The following is a 24,839-nucleotide window of genomic DNA, read 5'->3' on the forward strand; positions in this document are numbered from 1 at the left end:
ATGCAGGCTAAAATGTAGGGAGAGCTGGCAAAGATGGATCAGTGAGAGGGAGAGAGTAGCAAGGAAGAGGGAGAAGGAGAAGTAGATGAGGGCAAGAGAAAGAGGAGGAGAAGAGTAGGGTGATAGGTGTAGAAGGGAGGGAAGGAGCTATTGTAGAAGGGAGGAGGAGGGGAGAGATGCTACAAGAGGGAGAAGGAGGGGAGAGATTCTGCAGGAGGGAGGAGCAGAGGAGAGGGATCCTGTGCAGCTGGAGAAGGAGGGGAGAGGGAGGGAGGAGGAGCCAGAAGGAGGAGGAGTAGGTGTGGGTGAGGAAGGAGGGAGGAGGGAGGAGCAGGAGGGAGGGGGAGGAGGAATAGCAATGGAGGAGGAGGGAGGGGGAGGGCACGATGAGCAGGCATGGGGGAGGGAGGGTAGAAGTAGCAGGTGTGGAGAAGGGAGGGAGGGAGGAGGAGGAGGAGGAAGGGGGAGGAGGGAGTGAGGAGGGGGAGGGGAGGAGAGGGGAGGGGGAGGGGGAGGAGGGAGGCCCGGGAGGGGGAGGAGGGAGTGAGGAGGGGGAGTGAGGGAGAGGGAGGGAGGAGGGGGAGGGAGGGAGGGAGGAGAGAGAAGGAGGGAGGGAATTCAAAATTTGAATTTTTGAATTTTGAATTTTTTGGTTCCCACCTAGGAGTAAGAGTTGTGTAAGAGGTGTAAGAGGTGGGGTCACTTGTGGGTTTAACCCACCTAGGTGAGAGGGGGGTAGGACTTTTTGGGACCTACCTTGGCCCTTTCATTAGGACTAATCCATTTCTTAATCCATTCCTTATGAGGCCCTTTTGAGACCCCAATTCTCCCCTAATGCATTCAAGGGTATTCTGAAAACCCCTCAAATAAAATTTTCCTCCCAATAGACCTCCCCTTTTTACTTATCAACTAACAAATTTGTTTCAAATTTTGAATTTTGAATTTAAAACCCCCTCCTGTTAATTGTACTCTTGTTGAAATTTTCCCAAAGTTTAATTAAAATACCCCTCCTTTTGAACGCACATGGTACACTAAAATTCTATGAGGTGAACCCCCCAATCTTTTGCTCCCATGGCATTCGGCAAATCATTTATTATAGCTTGCATAGGATCTTTCTCAATAACTACCATGTAGTGCTAAATAGTAGTCCTTTGTGTGTGTGTGTGTGTGTGTGTGTGTGTGTGTGTGTGTGTGTGTGTGTGTGTGTGTGTGTGTGTACATACATACAACTTTCATGTCATTGTTGGAAAATGAATTACATTATTCGCATTTCATCTTGTATGATGTAAAATTATTTTATACTTCTCCATTGAGGAGAAGTATCCTCTATTAAAGTGATCGATCAAGGAGGATCAAAGCACCACAAGAGAGACATAGGGTAGCAAACACTCAATCTATTGCAATATGTGTAATCAACAATACATGATTGGCTTCTTATATAAAGAGAGCCCTTAGAATATTCAACACTTGTGGGATCCTGTGATCCACATCTCTTCTTGTGGATGTCCTCAATCCACATCCTTACATCATGTAGTCCACATCCTAGGGTGACTACTTTAATACATTCCTATACCATACCTTAGCCTCTAATTATGTGCACATGGAACCATATCTCAACACCTCCCCTTGGTGCCATGATCCATTGGCTACTGCAAGGTGGTCACATGTGAGTCAGGATATCAAATCCTCCCTTGGGTGCTTTCATAGCTACTCTCAGTAGGTCAGGTTTGATTTACAAACGTGTGGGCTAAAGGTGGCAAGGCTTTTGCTTCTCAATACATGTTGTTTTTGTCATTCTACTCATGGGTTGATAATGACTCCACGTAGTTGACCTGCTAGTTCTTTTAATCCGCAATCTTCTTCCTTGTGTCCTAGCTTCTTGCAATGGTGACACTTTGGTTTGTTCTTTAGTTTGCAGTCACTTTGATAGTGACTCATCCTTTTGCAATGGTAACAGTTCGTTGATGTTTTAGTGAACAATGCTTGTTCTTCATTATTGATGTTGCGTGTTGATGTGGATGTCGATGTCGATGCCTTTAACTCTCTTTCTTTTTCAAGAAGAGAGGATATACATTCCTCAAACTTTGGATGTAGAAGATTCTTCAAAGTAGTTGTCAGTGCGTTGTACTCTTCAAGCATGCTTTTAAGGAAAATTTCAAGTGGTGCATATATTTTTTTATTACTTTTGTATTTATGCCTTCTAGTTGGGTCATAATGCTTTTGATCTTGTTGATCAATTGTGCCATGGATTCATTGAGGCTCATGTGCAAACCATAGAATTTAATCTTAAGATGAATTTCTTAGTTTTTGGCTTTTGCACCAAACACTGTGTTCAACACATCCCATGCATCTTTGGCATGATCCTTGGAGTCTATATGATGAACTATATTTGGACCCAAGTGCAAACCAATGAGTGATAGTGATGTTTCATCTTTTTCCTTCTAGGCTTCATTTTTTGCAATGGGTATGTTTTCTTTTACAGTCTTCCAAAGATTTTGATGAAACCCTTCCCTAATGAACTTCTCAAGCGTATTCAATTTGCCATTGCAAAGGTCTTACCAACTGAAGAAACTTTCAAATCTAGTAGTGTCTAATTGCTAACAATGATTTTGACTTGACAGCCACGTAGAGCACAAAAAGATGATCACTTTTCCTTTTTGGAGCATGTGCAAATTCTTCTTGGATTGCAAGTTATGGCTTGTCGATGTCTTTATGAACAAGAGAAGGCCTTTGATGATGTGGCACAAGGATTCATATGCAGCATTCCAAACTGTGCTTAGTAAGGGCTTTTTGCTTATGTGGCAATCTTTTAACCCAACCAAGCTAGCAAACCTAACCATGAAATTCGTTTATCTAACCATAGTTCAAGTATGGTAAGATTTAATCTAACCAACAATTTAATCCAAGGTTATGTTGATTGTGGCTTATCTACCACGTGTCTTTGCCATGGGGCTGCCACATGTCCTAAGGTCTCTGAGAGAGAGAAAAATCTTTAGCTATGGTGATGATGTGCTAGAAGGTTGCAGGGAGCTTAGGGCAGCGTTGGCGAGGGAGGCTATTGAAATTGAGGGCGATGGATTCAGAAGCATGATAGGCTCCTAGAAATGAGTCCACTTGGAGACTTCAATAGCAGCGATTGCTCCTCTCATACACCACCAATCTTCCATCGACATAGCTCACCAATAGAGGCCATCCCACGAGGCGACCACCAACTACAGTGCAAAATGGTCTGGTACATGTTGCACTGCTATTACTGCTTGCCACCAGACACCAGCTGATGCAAAAATGTTGTAGCTTGCAACAAAACAGCACCAGCTCAAGAACAAATGCAGTAGATTGAAACCAGAGGATTGCACGTCAGGCAAGGGATCTCGCTTGTGCGAGCTAGCACGAAACACCTCTACAAGCCATTAAGCTCAAATTGTGTTGGTAAAAGGTGAGTGAAGTTTGAAAAGAATGCAGGAGCTTGGGAAACTTGGAGGCAAAGGATGCAAGAGCAGGAAGCTACAGACATATGATGGAATTGAAGGCAAGGCACTTAAGCAATGCACATAATAGAAGGCGAGATACGTATACTAGGAGGGTAGCTTGGAGGGCAACTACATCTTTTGTTGCTAATATTTCTCAAAAGTAGTAGCAAAAGGATTCAAGTGAAGGTTCTAAGGATAAGGAGCAGGAGGAGGGGCCTTGGAGTCACCCAAATCTATGAGCCTTTTTGTCTCTCCCTCAAGGGACTAAGTCTCGCATCTCTTGAAGAATAGAAGAGACCTCTCAAATCTCTAAAACAAAGGATGGCACCTCAACTAAAGATACAACCATGCTCACATACCATGTTAAATTGAGGGATCAAGATCAAAGTACGACAAGAGAGACATAGGGTAGCAAACACTCAATCGATTGCAATGCGTGTAGTGTAATCAACAATACATGTTAGGCTTCTTTATATAGAGAGAGCCCTTAGAATAGTCAACACTTGTGGGATCCTCTTATCCACCTCTCTCCTTGTGGATGTCCTCGATCCACATCCTCACATCATGTAGTCCACATCCTACGGTGGCTACTTTAGTACATTCCTATACCATACCTTAGCCTCTAATTATGTGCACATGGCACCATATCTCAACATCCTTTACTCATCATCATCTTGTTATGTACCATCTTCTTACTAAGTGGATGCTTAGTATTTGTCTTCACCCTGTAAACCAAATCAACAAATACAAAGATTCTTATAACATGTCCAAAGCTATAGAATCAGTAAAATCTAGCATACATTAAATATCATGGGCTAACCTACAACAAACTTACCAAATCATACATCATTGATCAAACATTGTGGCTTTTGGTATAGGTTGATAATGGACTTGGTACTCACTTGGTATTCTTTACATAATCCAGCTTTCATGTTGCTACTAGAAAATGAAATACATTATCTACATTTCATCTTGGACAATGTAGAAATCTTCATTTACACTTCTTCATTAAGGAGAAGTATCAAATACTCACATTAAATTGATTCCATGCACAAGTTTCATATTTGTCTTTGTCTTATAAACCAGATCAAAAAATATGAAGATTATAACTTGTGCAAATTTATAGCAACAACATCTAGCACATGCATTAAATATGAAGAAACAACATCTCTAGCACACATTAAATATGAAGAAATAACTTACAATAAACTTACTAGATCATACACTTTTGAGAATGTGTATGGTCCATGAGTGCTCTAGTCACAAAAGTGGCCTGAGCTGTAGAATGAAAAGTAGCATTTCTCTCATTTGGAGCTATGTTGCTCACCTTGAAGGCTAACACCATTGCATCAATCTACTTAGGTCTTAAATGTATATCATTTACACTTCCCTTTACCTAAACTCATAAGGAATACATGCTATGGTCATCTTATAATCCTTCTTAGGGATATTTGCTACTACAATATCCCTCATGTCATAACAATATACATTGTAGTAGTCAATTCTTAAGTTATTCAAGTAAGGACTAAAACTTTTCATTTACTCATCAATTTGAACAAGCTATACCATTCAATACCAAGGTCCATCACTTAAAGAGATACAAACAGTGTTACATGGTGAGTAACTTAGGGGTACAAGCCTTTCAACAAGCAAGGAAAGGTCAACCGATAAGCAAGAATTCATATCATCAAATAAAGGTAGAGGAAAAAGAAGAGAATCTCAAAGAAGTGGGCATCAAAATCAAAATCATGATCGATAAAAGCACTAGCAACATTGGCATCAGCATCCAACAAGAAATCATTCCAACAAAGGGGAATTTCAAGTAAGAGGTTTGCCAAACATTCAATCAGCTACTGTCACAAGTTTGGACATTATGCAAGAGGTTTCCACAAAAAAGTGGTCAATCTAGTAGCAAGAGAGTAAATTTCCATGAAAGAGAAAATTATCATGGTGGACAGTATAAACCCAACACAATGTATCTTGTGGTCAAGGGTATGTAAAAGAATGATTGTGATTCCAAGGCCAAATGCAATTATCAAGTTGACCATGCAAATCAATATCCATGGTACATTAGTAGTGGTGCATCATCTCACATGACAAAACATGAAGAATGGTTTATAGAGATCAAAGCATTAGAAGGACCCAAGAATGTTATTTAACTATAAATAGTACACCAAATCTAGTTTAAAGTGAAGTGATAGCTCTCATGAACAATTTTACTAGTACAAAAGGATTGGTAAAAGATGTATTAAGTTCCAAAGCTCAAGAAGTTGGACAAATGATGGAACATAACTGTAGAGTCATCTTTGATGGAGATGAATGTACAATCAAAGATAAATCTAGAGATAATAATCTTGTTGGAAAAGCAGTCAAAGAAAGATCTCTATTTAGAATGCTAGCTTTAATACCATATTTGCATGCCATGTTACCTAAACATCAACCGATGCCACTTTTGCAATATGGCACAAAAGGTATGGTCATGGGAACTCCAAAATTTTAATGCAATTGAGAAATTAGAATATATCAAACTGGAGTAAACTGATGGTTCCTACTACTTTCATCGAACTGCTTGCTGACAAAAGATGGGTGCATGACTCACACCCCAACTCCTCAAATGACGAGACCTCTAGAAAAGTGATGAGAATAGCTAACGATGAAAAAGACGTGGAGATGCTAGAGATTCCTAACTCTTATGCTAACGCAATTAAGTACCAGTGTCAAACCGCAATCCAATGGACATTGTAGTTTAGGAGAATACTTTATAAAAGATTAACCTCAGAAAGCATGAAGCATTTCAACCAGTGGTCGAAGTGAACAAGAAAGTGGTTTGTGTCATAGTTGACATTCAATAGAAAGACCTTTGCAAAGAATGAGCAAAGAATACAATAGAATTCAAGACTGTAGTTTCTATATGCTCTTTATGGTGGGCAGGATTCCGAAGGTGGTTCATTCAGAAGAGCGTGACTGGTTGGTATCAAGTGTTGTTGGCTACAAAGGAAATCTAGTTTATGCTTGCTTGTGGAGTGCTTCTTTCTCTTCGAGGGAGGTCAGAAAAGTAGAGTGCAAGGAAAAGAGCAAGTCACTCAACCAAAATCAAGAGTGGCGCATGCAAAGAAAAAGGCAGCCAACAAAATGAAAAATGGTGAGAAACAAAAATACTCACAAGACATGCTAGAACACAGTAGTGCTACTGAGCAAACAATGCAAGTGAGAGGGGACAAGCAATAGGATGATTGGTGCCAATGCAGAAGGGATCCATTGATGTGGTATATTCAAAGAGGTTACCCCTTAGACTAGTCAAAGAACAAGAAATGAAAGGCAAAGCATTTGTTAACATCTTTTCCCCATTGGCAGATGAAATGGACCGATACTCTGAGGACAGAGGAGAATGCTGCCAAAACGTCCGTGGTGCCTCCTCGAGGTGGAAAGAAGCAGTAGTAAGAAGAATCATTAGGATGCAAAAACCATATATCCTAGCTTTGCAAGAATTTAAAACCAAGAAGGACAACTCAGAAGGACTATAGGTGAGTGGATACCGACTAGTTAACAATTGTTCCATCAATGGCAAAGGTGGTACTGCATGTCTAGTTCAACTCAAATTGGACAAAGTTTCAAACTATAGTGATGAGAAAGGGGAGTTCCTTCTCATAGAACTATATTTCAATTCAATCTACTTTAGTATGGTCTCAGTTCATGCCCCAAATCTATCTATCCAAAGGGAAAAACTCTAGGAAATACTGAAGAGAAGATCTGGGGCAAGAAATCCTTATGCATGGATGATTGGAACAACATCATTGATATAATCTGGCTTGCAGACTAGTATTTTGGGAATCTTGAGTTATATTGTTTATTGAATTTTGATTGATTTTCTTTGCAACCCATCATATAAAATTTTTTAAACTATGTGTATTTCAAACTATACATGATGTAACTTTTAGATGTTATGCACGTTGTATAATCAAAAAATAATGAAATATGCATGTCTTGCCATGCAAATGATATCATAGAAAACTTTGCATGTAGATGGATCTTATTCATATTAAGGCCTCTAAAAGTATCATATGCATCGAACATATAGGCTTGATTGTCTAAACATATTGATGCATATTTTGTTCACATATATGCATGGTGCACGATATCTAACCCACATCAAACTTTGTGAGCACATGGATCATAATGATATTAAGTTCTATCCAAACTATCACCATCAAGCACATACACTTTGATGGCAAAAGCACAATGATGCATATTTACTTGGCACATACTCATTGTGCATGATAACCATAGAAATTTACAGGTCTTGCCACAAAAATGATATTACAATCACATAAAATTCTACATCTTAATAATATTAATACTATTGCAAAGTATGATACCCATTGGAGACATAGGCTTCATGGCAAAAGCACACCGATGCATATTTACCTAAAACATATGCGTGGTTCATGATAAAAAGACACATAAGTACACACGTCTTACCATGCAAATAATCTCCAAATCACATGAATTTTTGTGAGTTCATGGAACTCACTTTGTTAAGGCCTCCAAACTCATCATACCAATTGGACACAAATGCATGATGGTATAAGCACACCAATGCATATTTTCTTAACATGTATGCATGGTGCATGATAGAAGACACAAAAATATGCATGCTTTACCAAGCAATGATATTAAACCCTACAAATTTATGATCATATGCACCAAAACACATATGCTTCATGGTAGAAGTGCACCAATGCTTATTTTCTTGCGAATACACATGGTGCATGACAAGGAAACATAGAAATATGGATGCCTTACCTTGCAAACAATATCCGGCAATCCCATCGAAATTTGCAAGTACATGTATCTTACTCTCATCAATGCCTCTACAAAGTATCATACCCATTGAAAGCATACGCTTGAGATAGTAGAAGCACACTGATGCATATTTTCTTGACATGTATGCGTGGTGCAAGAAAAAAACACCAAAATATGCATGTTTTACCATGCAAATGACATCTAACCCACATCAAACTTTGTGAGAACATGGACCTTACTCACATTAAGGTGTCTACAAAGTATCATACCCATCAAATGCATACTCTTAACAGTAGAAGCACACCAATGCATGAAATATGCATGTTTTACCATGCAAATGATACCTAAATCACATCAAACTTTGCAAGAGCATGGATCTTACTGACATTAATTCCTTTTCAAAGTATCATACCCATTATACACACACTATTGGCAATAGTTCAGCACATTAATGCATATTTTCTTGATAGGTACGCATGGTGCATGATGAAAAACATACAAATATGCATGTCTTACCATGCAGATCATATCCAAATCACATTCAAATTTGCAAGAACATGGATAGTACTCATATTAAGGAATCTAAAAAGTATTATAACCCTCAAACACATACTCTTTATGGTATAAGTGCATTGATGCACATTTTCTTGACACCTGCACATGGTCCATGATTAAAGAAACACAAAAATATGCATGTCTTACCATGCAAATGATATCCAAATCACATAAAAAATTTCAAGCACATGGATCTTATTCACATTAGGGCCTCTACAATGTATCACACCCATTGAAAAATTCACTTGATTGTAGAAGCACATCGATGCATATTTTCTTGACACGTACGCATGGTGCATGATAAGAAATTGCATACCGTACAAGGAATATACGAGTCACATTAAAAAAAATTACTATATGGTTCTTACTCTATTAAAAGCTACAAATTATCATACCCATCTTACACATACACTTGATGGTAGAAGCACATTGATGCATGATTTTTTAACACATACACCAAACGTTTGAGTAAAAAACATGTACACAAGATGCATGATTTCTTAACATGTAGACATGATAAAATAATTTTTAAGTAGGAAATACACATGTTTTGCCACATGAGAGAAATTGAAATCACACCAAACTTTTTGAGTGTATGCATCTTACTCACATTAAGGTCTTTGCAAGGTATCATACCCATCAAACGCGTACACTTATGGTATTTTAAATTATACGTGTAAATTTTAAATGTTAAAATTTCAAAATACATAGATAAAGAGATGCCCCAAATAAATTACAATTGATCTATAATGATATGCCCCAATAAATTTTGATTATTATTAAAATATACAATGATTAAATAAATGCAATGCTAGGAACTCAATACAATGACAAAATGTTTAGATGTTGGATACTCAATATAATGAGAGGGACCCAATACAATGATGATATATAAATGAACTTCATCCTCAATATAATAATAGGAAGAGGTGACCCTAAAAAATTACAATTGATCTACTATGAGATGCACTAGTAAATTTTGATCATATAGGAATGAAGATTTAAACATATAATGATAGGAACTCAATACAATGACAAAATGTCTAGATCTAAATACTTGATACAATGAGAGGAACCCAATAAAATGATAATAAATGAACATCATCCTTAATACAATGAAAGGATCTCAATACAATGTCCCTATACAAATGATCATCATACTAAATACAATGATAAGATGATCATCTACACAATGCAATGAATGATCATCTATTAATTAGGACTTTCTCTCATGCCAATAGTCACTACTATGCTCTCATGATCCTCCATAGCAAGTTTCCAATGTTGAATGGCACTCCCTTTGTAGCTATGCACTCGATGAAGTTGTAGCTTGATTGAGATCACAAGATGGGAATCCATGTATTCCTCACAATTAATATTGCAAAACTCGATGAACTCTTTGGGCCACTATACCTGCTAGAAGTACTATCCACCAAAAACCATGCTATGAGCATTAAATGGCATCCAATGGATGCCAATAACATCATCATTGAGCATGATCTTTGTCATAGAGCATCTCAACAAAGAGAACTCCTCATGCTCCTCATTCTCCTTAGGATCAATCACAGCAAGGACATCATTGATGGCCAACAAATTTATTAAATGGTCACATAATTCCTACTAGCTATGAACCCGACCTCTTAGGGCTTGGTTGCAACCTCCCAAAATGGAGAAATCACATGCTCACTACACGGATCATCCCATGCCAACATGGTACATCCTCCCCAATCACATCCAACACATGATGAGAAGAAGCATGCAAATCTTCATGACAAGGTGGTGGAGGTAAGATGAGTAGTTCTCCAAATGGAATGGAAATCCAAAGTCCCAGACAATGAGAACAATTATGTGTACTAGAGCAATCGATTCTCCCACTCTATACACCCAAACCTATCATCACCCTAAGTTTAGGAAGAGGCTGTGCCAGTACTCAAGTGCTACATGCACTATCAATGACCCGTTGGGAATCCCTGAACCATTGCACATCATGCTACCATGCTCTCCTTTCTGATGGCCAGTCTCAAAGTCACGCCCAAATAAATCGGATACTAGGACGTAAGTTCCATCTACATAATCAAAAAATCTACCTAGTAGTGTTTAATTCTGTAGCACATCCATCAGACCAAATCCAACATTGCTTCCATGTAGCATGATCTCTCAAGGAATCATCATGATAAATGAATCAATGCTGCACAAAATCAACATCATTAGAACAATCATCACGCACCTAGAATGATACTCCCTAATAATCACTCAAGACTCGGGAATTCTATCAACCCGAATGTTACCTACTCAAAAAAGTAATATTCCTATTAGATCTCATGTTGGAATGTGAATGTGTAGTCCTTAGCAAATTTTTCCACTAAGATAACCACCCCTAGAGTAAATTTACTCAAGCAAGTTGCAAATCTTACGATCCTCCCACTTTATAGTATGGGTGTGTTGTGTATATGGTAGATCTTCCTGCTAATTGCACCAATAAATACTACACATGGAGTCTCTTTCTTTATAATTTACAACCTTTTGGACTAGACACCACCATCTAACATAGCATAACATACTCATGATGCTGCCAATGCACTATCTCCAACTCACTGGCATCCTACTGAGCCTAGCCAATTGATCACATGTGCCACATCTCCCCGGCTGTGTTCCCAAAAAAAACATAATTTTTTGGAAAATAATTGCTCATCCCTCTTTTTCATAGTGTAGTATTGTCATCCAAGGGGCCAAGAGTGGAGACCTCTTTGTCTTTAGAGTTTTAATGAAGCTTCAAGTACAGTAGAAGATTTAGGTGCATGTTAATAATCTAAGATGTACCATATATGATAGCTCACCCATTTGCTTGATTGATGCTCAGTTGTTGATGATGCACCTGAATAAAGGTTGATTCTGAATGACAAGTGGGAGAGTCCATCTCATGGATCGTCTTTCTTGGTGTGGGTACCAATTGTCTTTTGATGCACAATAATTCATGTTGAGATGGGCATAGCCAGACATCTGCTTGTTTGACATTCAAATGATGAGAGCATCTCACGTATCATTCCTTGTTTCTCAAAGAATCAGGGAGATAAGTAATGACATCAATACTAGGTGGGCAGATGATTCTGACCCTTATTACTCTAGGCAGATGATTCAAGGAAGTGTGTTTCTCAATCACAAGTGGGGAGATCCATCCCATGGATCCTCTCTCTTCATGGGGATACCGCCTCTTTTGGGGTATGCCAAGATCCAGAGAAAGTTTCATGGTGTCATTCCTAGCCCCCACAAAACTATGAATGAAATGAAGTCTCAGTCAACCTCTTTGCTTGTCGATCTAGAACCCATTTTTTGCTTAGTAATTGACATTACGAAGGCAAAGAGCTTCAGGATTATGAATAAAATGGAATTAAGGCCTTACAGAAAGTTCAGGCTTCACCCAAATTACTTTGGGAATATTCTACCAAAAGAAGAAAACAGAAAATAATGTACAAGAAATAACAAAGAAGTGGGAGTGTACCTCTCATGTACATTTACATTTAAAGAATGTCTCTCCCACTGATGCAATTGCACTCAAGTGGAAACCTGGATTTACACCAATATAGTTGCTCCCCTATTCACTGTGACATTTTGAGGTAGATGAAACAACTGTAATTGACCGCTTTAGCAATCATGGAGTCATGATCCTGGCAAGCTTGAAAAGAAATTCTCATATTTGTGCTGAAGACAAGGCAGTAACCCCAAGAACGGAATGGCACAGCTAGCTGAATTGTATATATGGCAGTAATGGTCTAACCTCCATCTCCTGCATTGGGAGAAATTCTCCTTGGCCCTGGTCAGGCTGTAATGTTCACATCCATCTCCTGCGTTGGGATAAATTCTCCTTGGCCCTGCTCAGGCTGTCAACACTATTGCTTAAATTCCTCTGTGTCCGTTCCTTTCCACGAAATCTCCTCCTGATAGGGGTGTTTGGTTCAACACCAGCTAGCACATGCATACTTGTTCTGAGGTTCCCCTCATTCCTTGCAACTCTACTTGCACTATCAGCAGACAGAGGTCGGCTATTATCTTCTGAAAACCTTAAATCAACACTAGAAAATTTAAGTTCCCGAGCATGACCACTGCCAGATTTTGGCTGCATGAATCGAGTTGAACAAATTGCCACATTTCCACTTTCCACAGGACCATTTCTACTAACAAACTGTGTCTGTTTCACATTTTCTGGCCAATTAGAAAAGTGATTCTGTCCTGGCTTTGTAATAGGTGTGTCATTCTGTGTGGTGCACATGTGACTACAGTTATCATTTTGCGTTTTTCCTCCAATTGTTTCTTCTTCCAAAGAGTTGGTAACCCTTAATTGCTGGACTCCCTTCCAGGACAAAGATGTATTTGCACTTCTTGGACTGTCAGCTTTGACTGGGCTATCCAAATTAAAGAGAAGATTGCTTGTCACCATCGTCGTCAGAGAGGATCGGGTTTTTTGTTTCATGAGATGCGGTGTTTGAAATTCTGTTAATTCAGAAACCTGCAAAGACACAGCAAGTTCAGAGTACCGTTGATATGACAGAGTGAATCCAGCATGAGAAGTACAGGTGGAAATCTCACCTTCGTCTGTAATGCAGCAATTTGTTCCTTCATTCTTGTTATTGTTTCGTCTTTTGCCCTACAAGCTTCCTTTAAAATTACCAATCTCTGTCATCAAAAGCAAGTATATGTGTTGGCTAGCTTGGCTGAAATTCTGAATAATCTTTACAGACATCATCCGCTTTACCTTTTCTGCATCCTTTTCAAAGAAGGCATCTTGTTGTATCTTGTCAGGTGCCTTGTATGTTTGGGCATCTATAAACTGTGTTGCAGAAAGAAAAGCTATTAAGTCTATGAAAAAATGCTCTGTTTAAGACAAAAAGGCCTCTCGTTGTTGCAACCATGCTATTTTCACTGCAACCATGCTATCAGTCCATCCTCTATCTCTGCAAGCTTTCGGAGTATCAATGTGTCATTTCATACGATATTGAGGGTGGACTTCAATATGATGTGTAATCCCAGGCCTTGATATAGAGAAAAACTATTATGTTTGACCACACAAACCTGTTGGCTGCATGCAGAGTCTTCATCCTTTATTTGCAGTCGTTCTGTGAGATCAACAATATCTAGGTACATACTTCCCTGCTCATCAAAAAATTTATATTTGATCAGTAATATCTATGGGACTAGTTGTTGGCCAGAATCTGAAGGATGCAAGCCCCACAAACAAAACATGAGATGCAAGCACATGATACAATTTTTGCCTGATTGTCTAATCTCTGCTTGGACTCTGCAAGTTTTAATTCCGCCTCTTCTCTCTTCCTCTCACTAATCTTTATAGTCTCTCTTAGGGTTTTTATCTGCGCCTCCATGCCAGCCACCTGAATATAGACAGACTTGTTACAAACCCTTCATAGAGTTCATAATTTTCGATGAAATCAATAAAAAAGACAGTTCAATTACAGAATAATACTTTTGCAGCAGTATTCTCCAATTCAGTGAGCAGCTGTTCAATAACCAACTCAGGAGAGTTCCCAACTGCTCCAAGCTTCCTTCTTTCATCCAAAGGAGCCATCAAATCATCAACAGTCTTCATCACTGCGCTTTGAATAGCAGCAGCAACATCAGTCCTGACTGCTTGTTGTTGATGTTCTGAACCGCTAACATCTGAAATTGACGTGTCAATAGACCAGTCTGATGTGCCTGACAACCTTCGTTCTTCTGCATCCAGCCTTCGGCAGAGAGACTCGTCTGTCATAAACTGACCCTCCACAGGTTGATCAAGCCATTGTTTCCATTCTTGTATAGCATAGCTTGTCGATACACACTGTTGGTCCTTCAAATTCACATTTGCACACACTCAATAAAACTTTCACAAGTTTACATTTGAATAAAAATGTCATATGCAGCGTCCCACAAGAAGCGACAAACCTCCCTTACTAGAAGCATAAAATTCTCATGCGAACTCCCTGGAACAATGACAACGTTTTAGATTTTTGTCCTTTTCAAACCCTTTTCGCCTATCCTGGGAAGAGGACAACAATCTAGGGAACATATAAAAAGCAATACCTTAGTCGATTTGGCAAAACAGCCATCCAGTTCAGCGTAAGAAATATTTGTTGTATCCAAAGCCTCTGGCTCAGTTGCTTGCCATATGGTAGAAAGAGCTACTTGTAAAGATGAGATACGGACTGCTGCTTGCTCAATGCTCTTCTTGACATCATTAACAGCTGCAATCCACAAGCGCTAGTCACTATAACAAATTTCTGCGTTGGAAAAGGCACATCAGTAAAAGAAAATAATTGAAAATACCTGTTTGTCTACAAGGTGATTGGCTGTACACCGATACATTCATGACAATGATGCTTTCCAAAATTTGCACCTACACACAGAAGTTGCGGCAGACTTCAACATTCACACCATGTGGCAGACTTCACCATTCACACTATACAGATTCAAATCAACATACAGTAGTTGCGATGTAATGCCTCATAGGTGACACATGCATGTCTTGATGTTACTAGTGTTGGCAAGCAGTCCTGCAACAGCTAATTACAAAAACATCCTTTACTTCAAAATATACCTTCTCAATCACTGAAGAAAGAGCAGCCATCACCTCAGAAACCTCATTGTGAAGTACCTGTTGCACCTCCTTCTGGCCAATCAACTCACAACATTATAAAATCAACCTTTCATTGTTTGATTTTAAAATCTCTCTCTCTCTCTCTCTCTCTCTCTCTCTCTCTCTATATATATATATATGCGTGTAATCTACATCACATAACATTACATGCAATACTCACCACATTATAAAATCAAACTTTCATCAAAGTGCTCTCTCTCTCTCTCTCTCTCTCTCTCTCTCTCTCTATATATATATATATATGCATGTAATGTACATGACATAACGTGACATGCAATACTCACCATGGAAATCTCGCTACAAGAATGAGATTTGTAAAAGGATTAAGGTAGTAATTGAAGACGAGAATAAAAAACACGTGGCGAATCGAAGTTAAACCTCGCAAGAGATGTTCAGAAAGGGCAGCTTCATATTAGAGGCAACGGTCGCTGAGAGGGGCAGGAAGAGAGCAAACAGTTACTTTCCTACAACTGTTTGACGCTATGCAAGTAGTGTCATTTGTTTTCAAGCTTTCAATTGCATTTGTTCAACCTTGCTATGAGAGACTGCTGGTGTGCTGAAATTTGTCCCATCTGGTCTAATCTATCTCTGATAGGTTTGGCCCCCAACAAGGGCTGCGATACGTACCCGCTGGGTGGGGTGGACCAAGAAGTCAAAAAGAGAAGAGTCATGGTCTAGGAATCCTGGAAGAGTAACTCGAGTCTAGCAAGTGCAGCACATCCCCTGCTCAGTTGGGCCTATAGTGCTAATTGCATCGTGAAGATCAGGCCAGAGCAAAGAACCCCGAAGTATATGTAGGACGCAACAACCTCCACCAGTAAGCCATCCAAAGAGAAGAGTCATGGTCTAGGAATCCTAGAAGAGTAACTTGAGTCTAGCAAGTGCAGCACATCCCCTGCTCAGTTGGGCCTATAGTGCTAATTGCATCGTGAAGATCAGGCAGAGCAAAGAACCCCGAAGTATATGTAGGACGCAACAACCTCCACCGGTAACCCATCCAAAGTGAAGTGCTCTCTATGCATAGCTGCCCGAGATGTATTGCAAGCCTTGTGTCTCGTAGAAATTATGAAAGTGCGTCTAAGTGTCGATGGAGCCCCTCTACTAAGGAAGAGAGTAAGACCATGTCATTTGCGTACAAGAGAATCTAGAGCAAGGATCCAGCTAAAGAGCCGCTAGCCCCTTCTAGGGTCCCAATGAAGGTCTCAAGCTCATCCATATAGAGGCCAAACAAGGTTGGTCACCATTGTTTGACCCAATCATACTCATGATCTCCTCTATCCAGCCTGCACTTTTCCAAACCCTACAAGAGACTCTCTCATAAAGTGCCGTGACTGCCCAAGTAAGCTCCTAATCATACCCCGACTGTACTATGTCTGATGAGTTGGGCTCTCAGCACTGTGTCAAAGTCCGCAAAGCAGTAATAAACTCTCTGTCTCTGTGCGTTGGCCTCCTCAATGACCCCTCTGAGTGTGAGTATGTAAATCCATGGTCCCCAAGGTCCTCAACCTTCTCCCATTTTCTCTTTATGATCCACACCATCTACCCAAGCAGCTCTCATGGATCCAACATATCACATTCTTCTTCCACACCTCTCCAGATCCTCTCCTTACCCTAGATCTAACCCTCTAACCCTTCCAAGGTGGAGACGGCTCTTCCCAGGAAGAGAGCATTGATGGGACCTAGTCCCCCCAAATCATCCAACTTCCTCCCCCACCTCGACACAACCCTCACCCATAGATCAGCCAATGAACCTAGCTCTTAGCAAAGGTTCTCAACCTTCTCCCATTTCCTCTTCAAGATCCACACAATATCTTGGCTCCACCATACCACATTCTTCTTCCACACCTCTCCAACAAAATCCACCGCTCAGCCTCTACCTCATCCTCCCCCCATTCCTCTCGTATCTCATGTTCTCTTCATTTATCACTAGCGCAAGACTCTTTACCTTCTCTACGTCCTCTTGACCCCTAAATGTGGACTCACCCTCATCCTTTCCCTTGGCCCTCTCTTGTCCCCTCTTCTCTTCATTCATCCCCACAGGGACCAAGGGTCTAGACTACAAGATCCACACAATATCTTGGCTCCACCATACCACATTCTTCTTCCACATCTCTCCAACAAAATCCACCGCTCAGCCTCAGCCTCATCCTCCCCCCATCCCTCTCGTATCTCATGTTCTCTTCATTTATCACTAGCGCAAGACCCTTTTACCTTCTCTACGTCCTCTTGACCCCTAAATTTGGACTCACCCTCATCCTTTCCCCTGGCCCTCTCTTGTCCCCTCTTCTCTTCATTCAAAGGGACCAAGGGTCTAGACCCTCTCTAGCTCCTTTTGAACCCCATCTTGGATCTTAAAGTATGGATTCCCATCCGATCTATAGGTCAAGTATGAGGCTGCATCCACCCAAGGACCTTCTACGTCTTGTCCCCTCTTCTCTTCATTCAAAGGGACCAAGGGTCTAGACCCTCTCTAGCTCCTTTTGAACCCCATCTTGGATCTTAAAGTATGGATTCCCATCCGATCTATAGGTCAAGTATGAGGCTGCATCCACCCAAGGACCTTCTACGTCTTGTCCCTCTCTACCGCCTATTGATCCTTAGCTTGTATCTCAAAGTCCTATCCTTCCCCCCAACCCTATCCTATTTCCTATTTTCTTCATTCATCCCAAGGAGGGACTAGGGATCTAGGCCCTTTCCGGCTCCTTTTGATCCTCAACTTGTATCTTAGAGTGTGAATTGGAACTGCCAACAAGTCTATAGATTAGACATGAAGCTTTTGGCTAAATTCTACACCATCCACCTGCCCAGCTCCACCATACCACAAGCTTCTCCTGCCTATCCACCCCACCTCTATAGCAAAACCCACACAAACTTTATAGTTAGTTTGCCAAAGTATTAAAGGAGACATTCAAAAAGGACACATTTCATTGCTACAAGGGCTATTGTAAAGCACCTAAGCTAGCTCAACAATTCTAACAAGCCAGTGTTCTAACTATATGGTTCGCCAAAGTTAAAAGCAATGATCGAGATCAAAATTCATGGCTGGAAATAATTTTGATAATGTTCAATGATAATTTTCCCAGCACACTTATTTTCCTGAAAAGCAACCCAATGGGAGAGTTATTGATCATTTTGGAGGGCCTACGATAGTTATAGCCATTTTAGAACATTTTTGCTGATGCGCAATTAAGGATATGTTGTTTTGCTGATGCGCAATTACATAGTAGGAGCCTTAGAGCCTAATGGTTGTAGCCTTGGATGATACGAATGCATCAAGCCAAATTGGAGCTCAACATGTCGCAAAGACACTATTTGTTGACTGCGAGACTTCGTTAATCATTAAAGAACTAATGGTGTAGCCTATTGATTGCAATCGCCACCACACTGAAGAGTGCATCATGTGTTTCAAGTTTTTTGTTTGAAATGGCGTTATTTGTTTGAAATGGCATTCATACTCTCCAAACAACCTGATTGAAGATTTGGCTAATTTGCCACCACATTGTAGGCACCTGTTTCTTTGTTCATTGTTTACAGTCAGATGTACATAGCAGAAACAACATTCTACTATCCCACCTGACTGAATTCCCTTAGAATTGGCCATAATCTTTCATAAGAGTGCTAAACAGATGCTAACATGGGTATATCAAGCTATCTAGCCTCATCGGTCACAAGGAATTAGGGTTCAATTAGATATTATTCTGCACACTTGATTTGGCCAGATAAGAGACATACTTTGGAATAGATCAAAATAGGGAGTGACTAAGTACTTTTGTCTAGTTGTATTGTATTCCACGTTCATTGTTCGAAGTGGCAATGTTATTTTATATACCTGAGAGTCCCATCTGACTGTGTTCCCTTACGAAGTGGCAATGTTATTTTATATACCTGAGAGTCCCATCTGACTGTGTTCCCTTAGTATTGGCCCCAATCTCTCATAAGAGTGTAAAACAGATGCTACATGGCTTTTCCATGTTCATTGTTTAAAGTGGCATTTGTATTGTAGAGACAACATCCTGTTATCTTATATACCTGAGAGTCCCATCTGAATATGTCCGCGTAGCATTCCTAAAGCGCAAATCAGATTCTATCAAGCTATCTAGCCCCATTAATTGTACCAAGTGCAATAAATTAAGGTTTCAATTAGATATTATGTCCCACATTCTGCACACGGCTTGATTTGGCAGAGTCTCTTTCTTGGCAACTATGTACAAGGAATATTTTTGTCTAGTTGCCATGATATTTTGCCATTGGTTTTTTTCCTTGCATCGAAGGATAAAGATATCAAGATTTCTTCATTGCTGTCTTTAAGAATATGTTATCCTCTGCAGTCGAAATTCTGGCATTTTCTATGTTCCAAGCAATTAAGGCTGCGTTAGAGTTTCTTTGCAACAAGGAACCCACTTGTAGAAGTTAAAAACTATATAATTTGCAATATTTCAGTCGAAATTTGCTCATAGCAAGAGGCATATGAATTTGAAGAAGCTTGCACGAGTATGGTTTGGGCAGAGGCAACGTCCAGAACTTAGAGCGATATGGATAATCTGCTCGAGACATGCAATGCTGCTATTACTATTTGTTCATGCCTCATATGCAGAACCATGGTACTCTCAAAATAACTAGTTGGTTAGAAGAGACTTAAATTGTTGAATCAAAGGAAGCAATGCCACAACAAAAGTTAAAGCCTCAAGCGGGAGTTTGTTGCACCTTTATTTGCAGTATCGTTGCCACACTCGGCACGTCCACACTAGCATCTATTCTTCTGCACCCTTTCTGGCAAAAGCGACTACTCTGACCAACCTGCACAATAGCAATCCTCTTCAATAGGTAGCTTCGCTTTCAAGGCAACAACCTAACGCCGGATTCAGGAGCAGAGATATAATTACAGAGTAGTTAAACTCCTCTAACAAGAGAAATAAAGAATAAGGAAAGAAGCACACACCTGTCTGAGGGAAACTCTGTCAACTGGCAATTGAGGAGTAAAAATTTTGTGGAGTTGTACGAGGGGCAAGTGTGGAGTGAAAACTTCAAAGTTCTCGTCTGCTTGTGAAGAACACTGTGATGACTGCTCCACAAGATCTGGCTTTACGTCCATATTTGTAGCATATAGGTTCAACTCCTCATCCAAAAATGATTTTCCATAAAGTTCAGAGTCCCCTTGAAGTTGCATGTGCGGCAACTCTAAATAGCTTGCCCTTCCCATGCTGTGATTAGCACGCTTTCCACAAGAAGCAATAATCTCCGATCTTTTTCTTCGCCCCCTGCCCAACTGAGGAGTTGCATATTGTTCCAGAATCTTAGATGCACACTTTGGTGTGCTTTCAAGTCCATACTTGATCTGTGGTAAGATGCTTTCATCTGATCCAAAATTCTCGATTGCTTTACTGTATAGGGCCTCCCCACGAAGAGGCCTCGCACGTTCTTTCCAAAATGACAACTGTTCGTGAAGATGTCCTATCTCCTTGTGTAGAAGTACCGACTCTTTATCCTACACATTAAAATTCATACCTTAGGAAAAGCAACTAAACAATTCCCTCGTGGAAAAATAAATAAATGCAGTCCATGGTCTAAACGCGCAGCTCGAAAGAACAAGGTATGCTAAAGCAATGGAAATGATTGGATTTGGAAGCACAATGCAAACGGTGCAAAAGAGAGAACAACCTACTCGATTATCAATGGCGTGCTGCAAACGGGTTATCTCTTTCAGGTTTCTTTGCTTGGCACCTGCAGCCGCAGCTGCAGTAACAGCGACCAGGAGCACCCTCTGAAGCGGGGCAAAACCTTCCCAAGTTGCTGCTTCCAAGGGTCCAAGGTTCCCTCCTATCCTTGCACTGGACGTCGCGGTCTCACCATCTAGAAGAAGGCCATCAAGCGACAGCCATGCCGTTCCATGAGCTAACCCCTCGCCGTTCTGAGATCGCCGTCTGTTGCGGAAAGTAAGCGCTGAAAAAGCATTCGGAGTCTTCTGAAAAGCACGGTACCGGATACGCTGAGAGCTTGAACGGATCATCCTTACTTCTGACACCCTTGTATACGGGCTTAACCTTTTTCCTTTCAACGATATACGATGCACTGGCTCGACCAGACTAGTCGTAGCAGAGCTTGATTTGCAGATCCTTTCGTGGAACTTTGGCTCCCTCGCACAGGAAGGATAATCGACACAGCTCTGGGAAGATTGCGACGTGTCACCACGGCTGAATTGCGCATTGGTTAGGTCCTTAAGCGCATCATTAAACGAAGGAGAGACTGATCCCTGAGCTTGAGAGGAAACCTCGTTAATGTGTTTCCCACGAGAGGTGCTGTCGCGGCATGAATCCCGGTTACCGAGCAGGCAATAAAACATCTTGCCTCACGATCAAGGATAGGCGAGGCATTCAATCCTCTGATTCTAAAATGCATAGAGTGAGAGCAAAACTTGTCAAATACGTACTGTGGAATTAGCGTAACAGCAGGCACGCAAGTAATCTGATTGTGAAAACGTTTGGTATATAGTCGCCTAGATAACTTGCTCAATGCGCGACAGCAATTGAACAGGACGCGGACGGAAACGAAAAATTCGGGTTATCGGTTAGGCATCGTAGCATTGCTTGATCGGTGTTGTGCAAGTGCGCAACAGCAATTCCAATGAATTTTTCCGTTGACCACATACAATCGGATTGCCACTGCCACAGGCAAATTGACGAGGGAGGGAGGATCGTTTGATCGGATTGCAGATACTAGAAATTGGCAGAGCAAAGAGAGGGACAAGCTCTGGCGAAACGGACACACATACGGAGAGAGGGAGAGAGAGAGAGAGACAGAGAGAGAGAGAGAGAGAGAGAGAGAGGGACAGCTGCTATTGGCAAAGGAGACCAGACGGAACTAGACTGAATTTCTGCCATTTCCGTTCTACCAGGCGGACCTTGTGGGAGTTCCATTCTACCGTTTGAGCGCGAATTCACATAGACGGAACTAGACTGAATTTCTTCCATTTCCGTTCTACCAGGCGGACCTTGTGGGAGTTCCATTCTACCGTTTGAGCGCGAATTCACAGAGATTCGAAGAAGAGTCGGAGGAGAAGGTGTGCAAGGTGGAGCTAAGTCTGGAGGCAGAGCGAAATCCAAATCCACGCGGAAGGAGAGAAAAAAAAAAAAGTGTACCTGATGAGGTCGAAGATGGAAATGCTGGAGATGGAGGAGGAGCTGCTGATGATGATGATGAAGAAGAAGATGGAGATGGAGCTACTGCTGCTTGAGCAAATCAAAGCTATGGCGATGGAGATGGCTATGGCGATGAGGGAGCTTTTGGAGAGGAAGACGAAGAAGAAGAAGAAGAAGAAGAAACAGGTGCTTTATTGCTCAGCATATGATCTTTCATTAAAGTATCGGATTTGAAGATGGTTTAATGGCTAATCTCTTGCTGTTAATTAAAATCAAGGCCCCAGCTGACCGTTGGAGCCCCATTACCTATTCTTAGCCTCTCCTCTCCTCTCTTCTATAACCCTTTGCAACCCCTTTTTCATTTTGAAAGAACTAATGAGCCATGCTGATTTATTTTTTTTTCCCATCATTCTCAACAAAGCCCGTCCGAACAGCACATTCCCCCGCCCGACGATTTTAGCCCGCCCAATTCGCGGACAGAGAACAATTTGTCACTTCCTCACTAATTGGCCGCAACAACGAAATTTATTCAGCCCGTCCAGACTTTATGTCAAGAGGATCCCCGCCCATACGAGATCAATCACAATTCCTGTCCAAGAAGGGTATGTAGATGGAAACGGCGAGCTTGAGAGAGAAAGGAAAAGCCTCAACGAATGGAGAGGTGTAACGAGCCAAAGGTAGGTTTGAGACATTTTCGTATGACCAAGGGTCAAAAGTGGCGGCATCCCATTCGCAATAGCAAAGGGCTAAAACTCATCCAAGGGTGAAGAACCATGGCACACCAGACACTCCGACATCCAATCGTATTGCAAGCATGTATGTGTGAAAAGAACAGACACCAATCTCACATGGAAAAGGCACTCACCCCCTTTTAGTTACACACGCTCAAATCCCCACATGGAAGTCCCAAGTACTATAGCTCTGCCTTGAACTATACCCCATGTCTGCATATGGTGTAGGTGAGTTTTTGTTTTTAGCATTGCCTCCTTCGAGGAAGGACTCGATTCTCCTTTGTGAATTTCCAAGTGTGATTTTTTAGAAGTTAATTGAGCTGGATTGCTTTTTATGGAGATCATTCTACATAGCTTCTACCTTAAAGCCTTTAATACCTCAAAGCACTAAAAAAATCGTTTGCTTTCTCTTCACATCCAAAAGCCCCACTTACTGTTAGATATCAATGCTCCACTCTCGTGTAACTACGCGGAAACCAACTAACTCTACTTGTAAGCCCCCCATATGAGGAGAAGGCATTTGAGTAGCTCGGTTATCCGGTAGGTCCTGAGATAGAGTTGGCACACTGCCAACTAGGCTACATGCAAGTGCGGGGAGGCATCCCATGACTGACCGCACTGAGGGTAGATGGAGCATTTCCCGAAGCAGCCCACTCTCGGGTTGCAGGGCTGGTTTGGAGCCCCAGATGATCCCAGATAGCTCTGGGCCGAACGGACACCGTAGGTTAGTTGCTCTATTCTATGCCACGGTTCTAACATGTGGTCGGTGGCCTATTTTGAGACTGACCTCCAGTCGACCGTTGTGGGCCGACTTGGTCGGTCCGCTCTCCCAATTGGGTCTAACCAACTACGACTAGTGGCTATATAAGAGCAAGCCCGTGAAGCCCATATTGATCACTGGCTACAGCAACCCTGATTCCTTAGCATCCAGCCTCCGTCCTCTACTGTTTCTAGCATGCCATCGAAGCTTCTCACACAGGAGCGCACAGCTGGGAGGCAGCACCATCTATTGTATCAGTTTTACAGTAATCAAATTTTTGATTCTCCATACTATCTGCTTTTCTCTCTTGCATACGAGATCATGTTATCTATTGAGCACAGACGTTGCATTGTTTTCTTACATGGTATCAGAGCTTGGGCTCTAGCAAGAAGATTTGGTAGTGTGTTTCTGTTTGTGAGCAGATTGTGAGAGATGGCCCAGCCCGTAAGATTGCGAATCCCACCGTTCGGCGAAAGCAAAAAGTTGGACGGCACTAACTATCCACTCTGGAAGTTCAAGATGAAGACCATCCTAAGCACATACGAGCTTTGGGATACTACTACTGGGGTGGATGTGAAGCCGGTTGCGAGACCAAATCTAGCCAATGTAGGACAACAGATAGTACCAACTGCCGATCAGATTCTCGCGTGGACAAGAAGAAATGCAAATGCGCTGTGTTCTATTGTCTGCAGCGTAAGTGATTCTGTCATGGCGTTAATTCAACATGTCACCACAGCG

General features: G+C 41.2%; 1 protein-coding gene across 2 annotated transcripts; it reads right to left on the reverse strand.

The window, feature by feature from the left end:
• Positions 1–12,323: 12,323 nt before the first annotated feature.
• Positions 12,324–22,751, reverse strand: LOC147887911 (inactive rhomboid protein). 2 transcript variants are annotated; one of them, XM_087393967.1, is made up of 13 exons: positions 22,611–22,751; positions 21,137–21,853; positions 20,414–20,959; positions 20,179–20,271; positions 15,415–15,486; positions 15,144–15,213; positions 14,901–15,061; positions 14,305–14,658; positions 14,096–14,212; positions 13,896–13,973; positions 13,579–13,653; positions 13,413–13,499; positions 12,324–13,332 (listed from the first exon to the last, which is right to left on the reverse strand). In XM_087393967.1, exons 2-13 carry the CDS (start codon positions 21,812–21,814, stop codon positions 12,658–12,660), a joined length of 3,006 nt encoding a protein of 1,001 aa, XP_087250093.1. In that variant the 5' UTR covers positions 21,815–21,853; positions 22,611–22,751; the 3' UTR covers positions 12,324–12,657. The 2 variants fall into 2 exon arrangements, with proteins under 2 accessions (XP_087250093.1, XP_087250092.1); XM_087393966.1 differs by having other exon boundaries at positions 14,305–14,667.
• Positions 22,752–24,839: the final 2,088 nt, after the last annotated feature.

This window comes from Dipteris shenzhenensis, chromosome 22 (genome assembly GCF_047967505.1).
Source record: "Dipteris shenzhenensis isolate YYH24624 ecotype China chromosome 22, Dip_SZ_1.0, whole genome shotgun sequence".
Lineage (NCBI taxonomy): Eukaryota > Viridiplantae > Streptophyta > Polypodiopsida > Gleicheniales > Dipteridaceae > Dipteris > Dipteris shenzhenensis.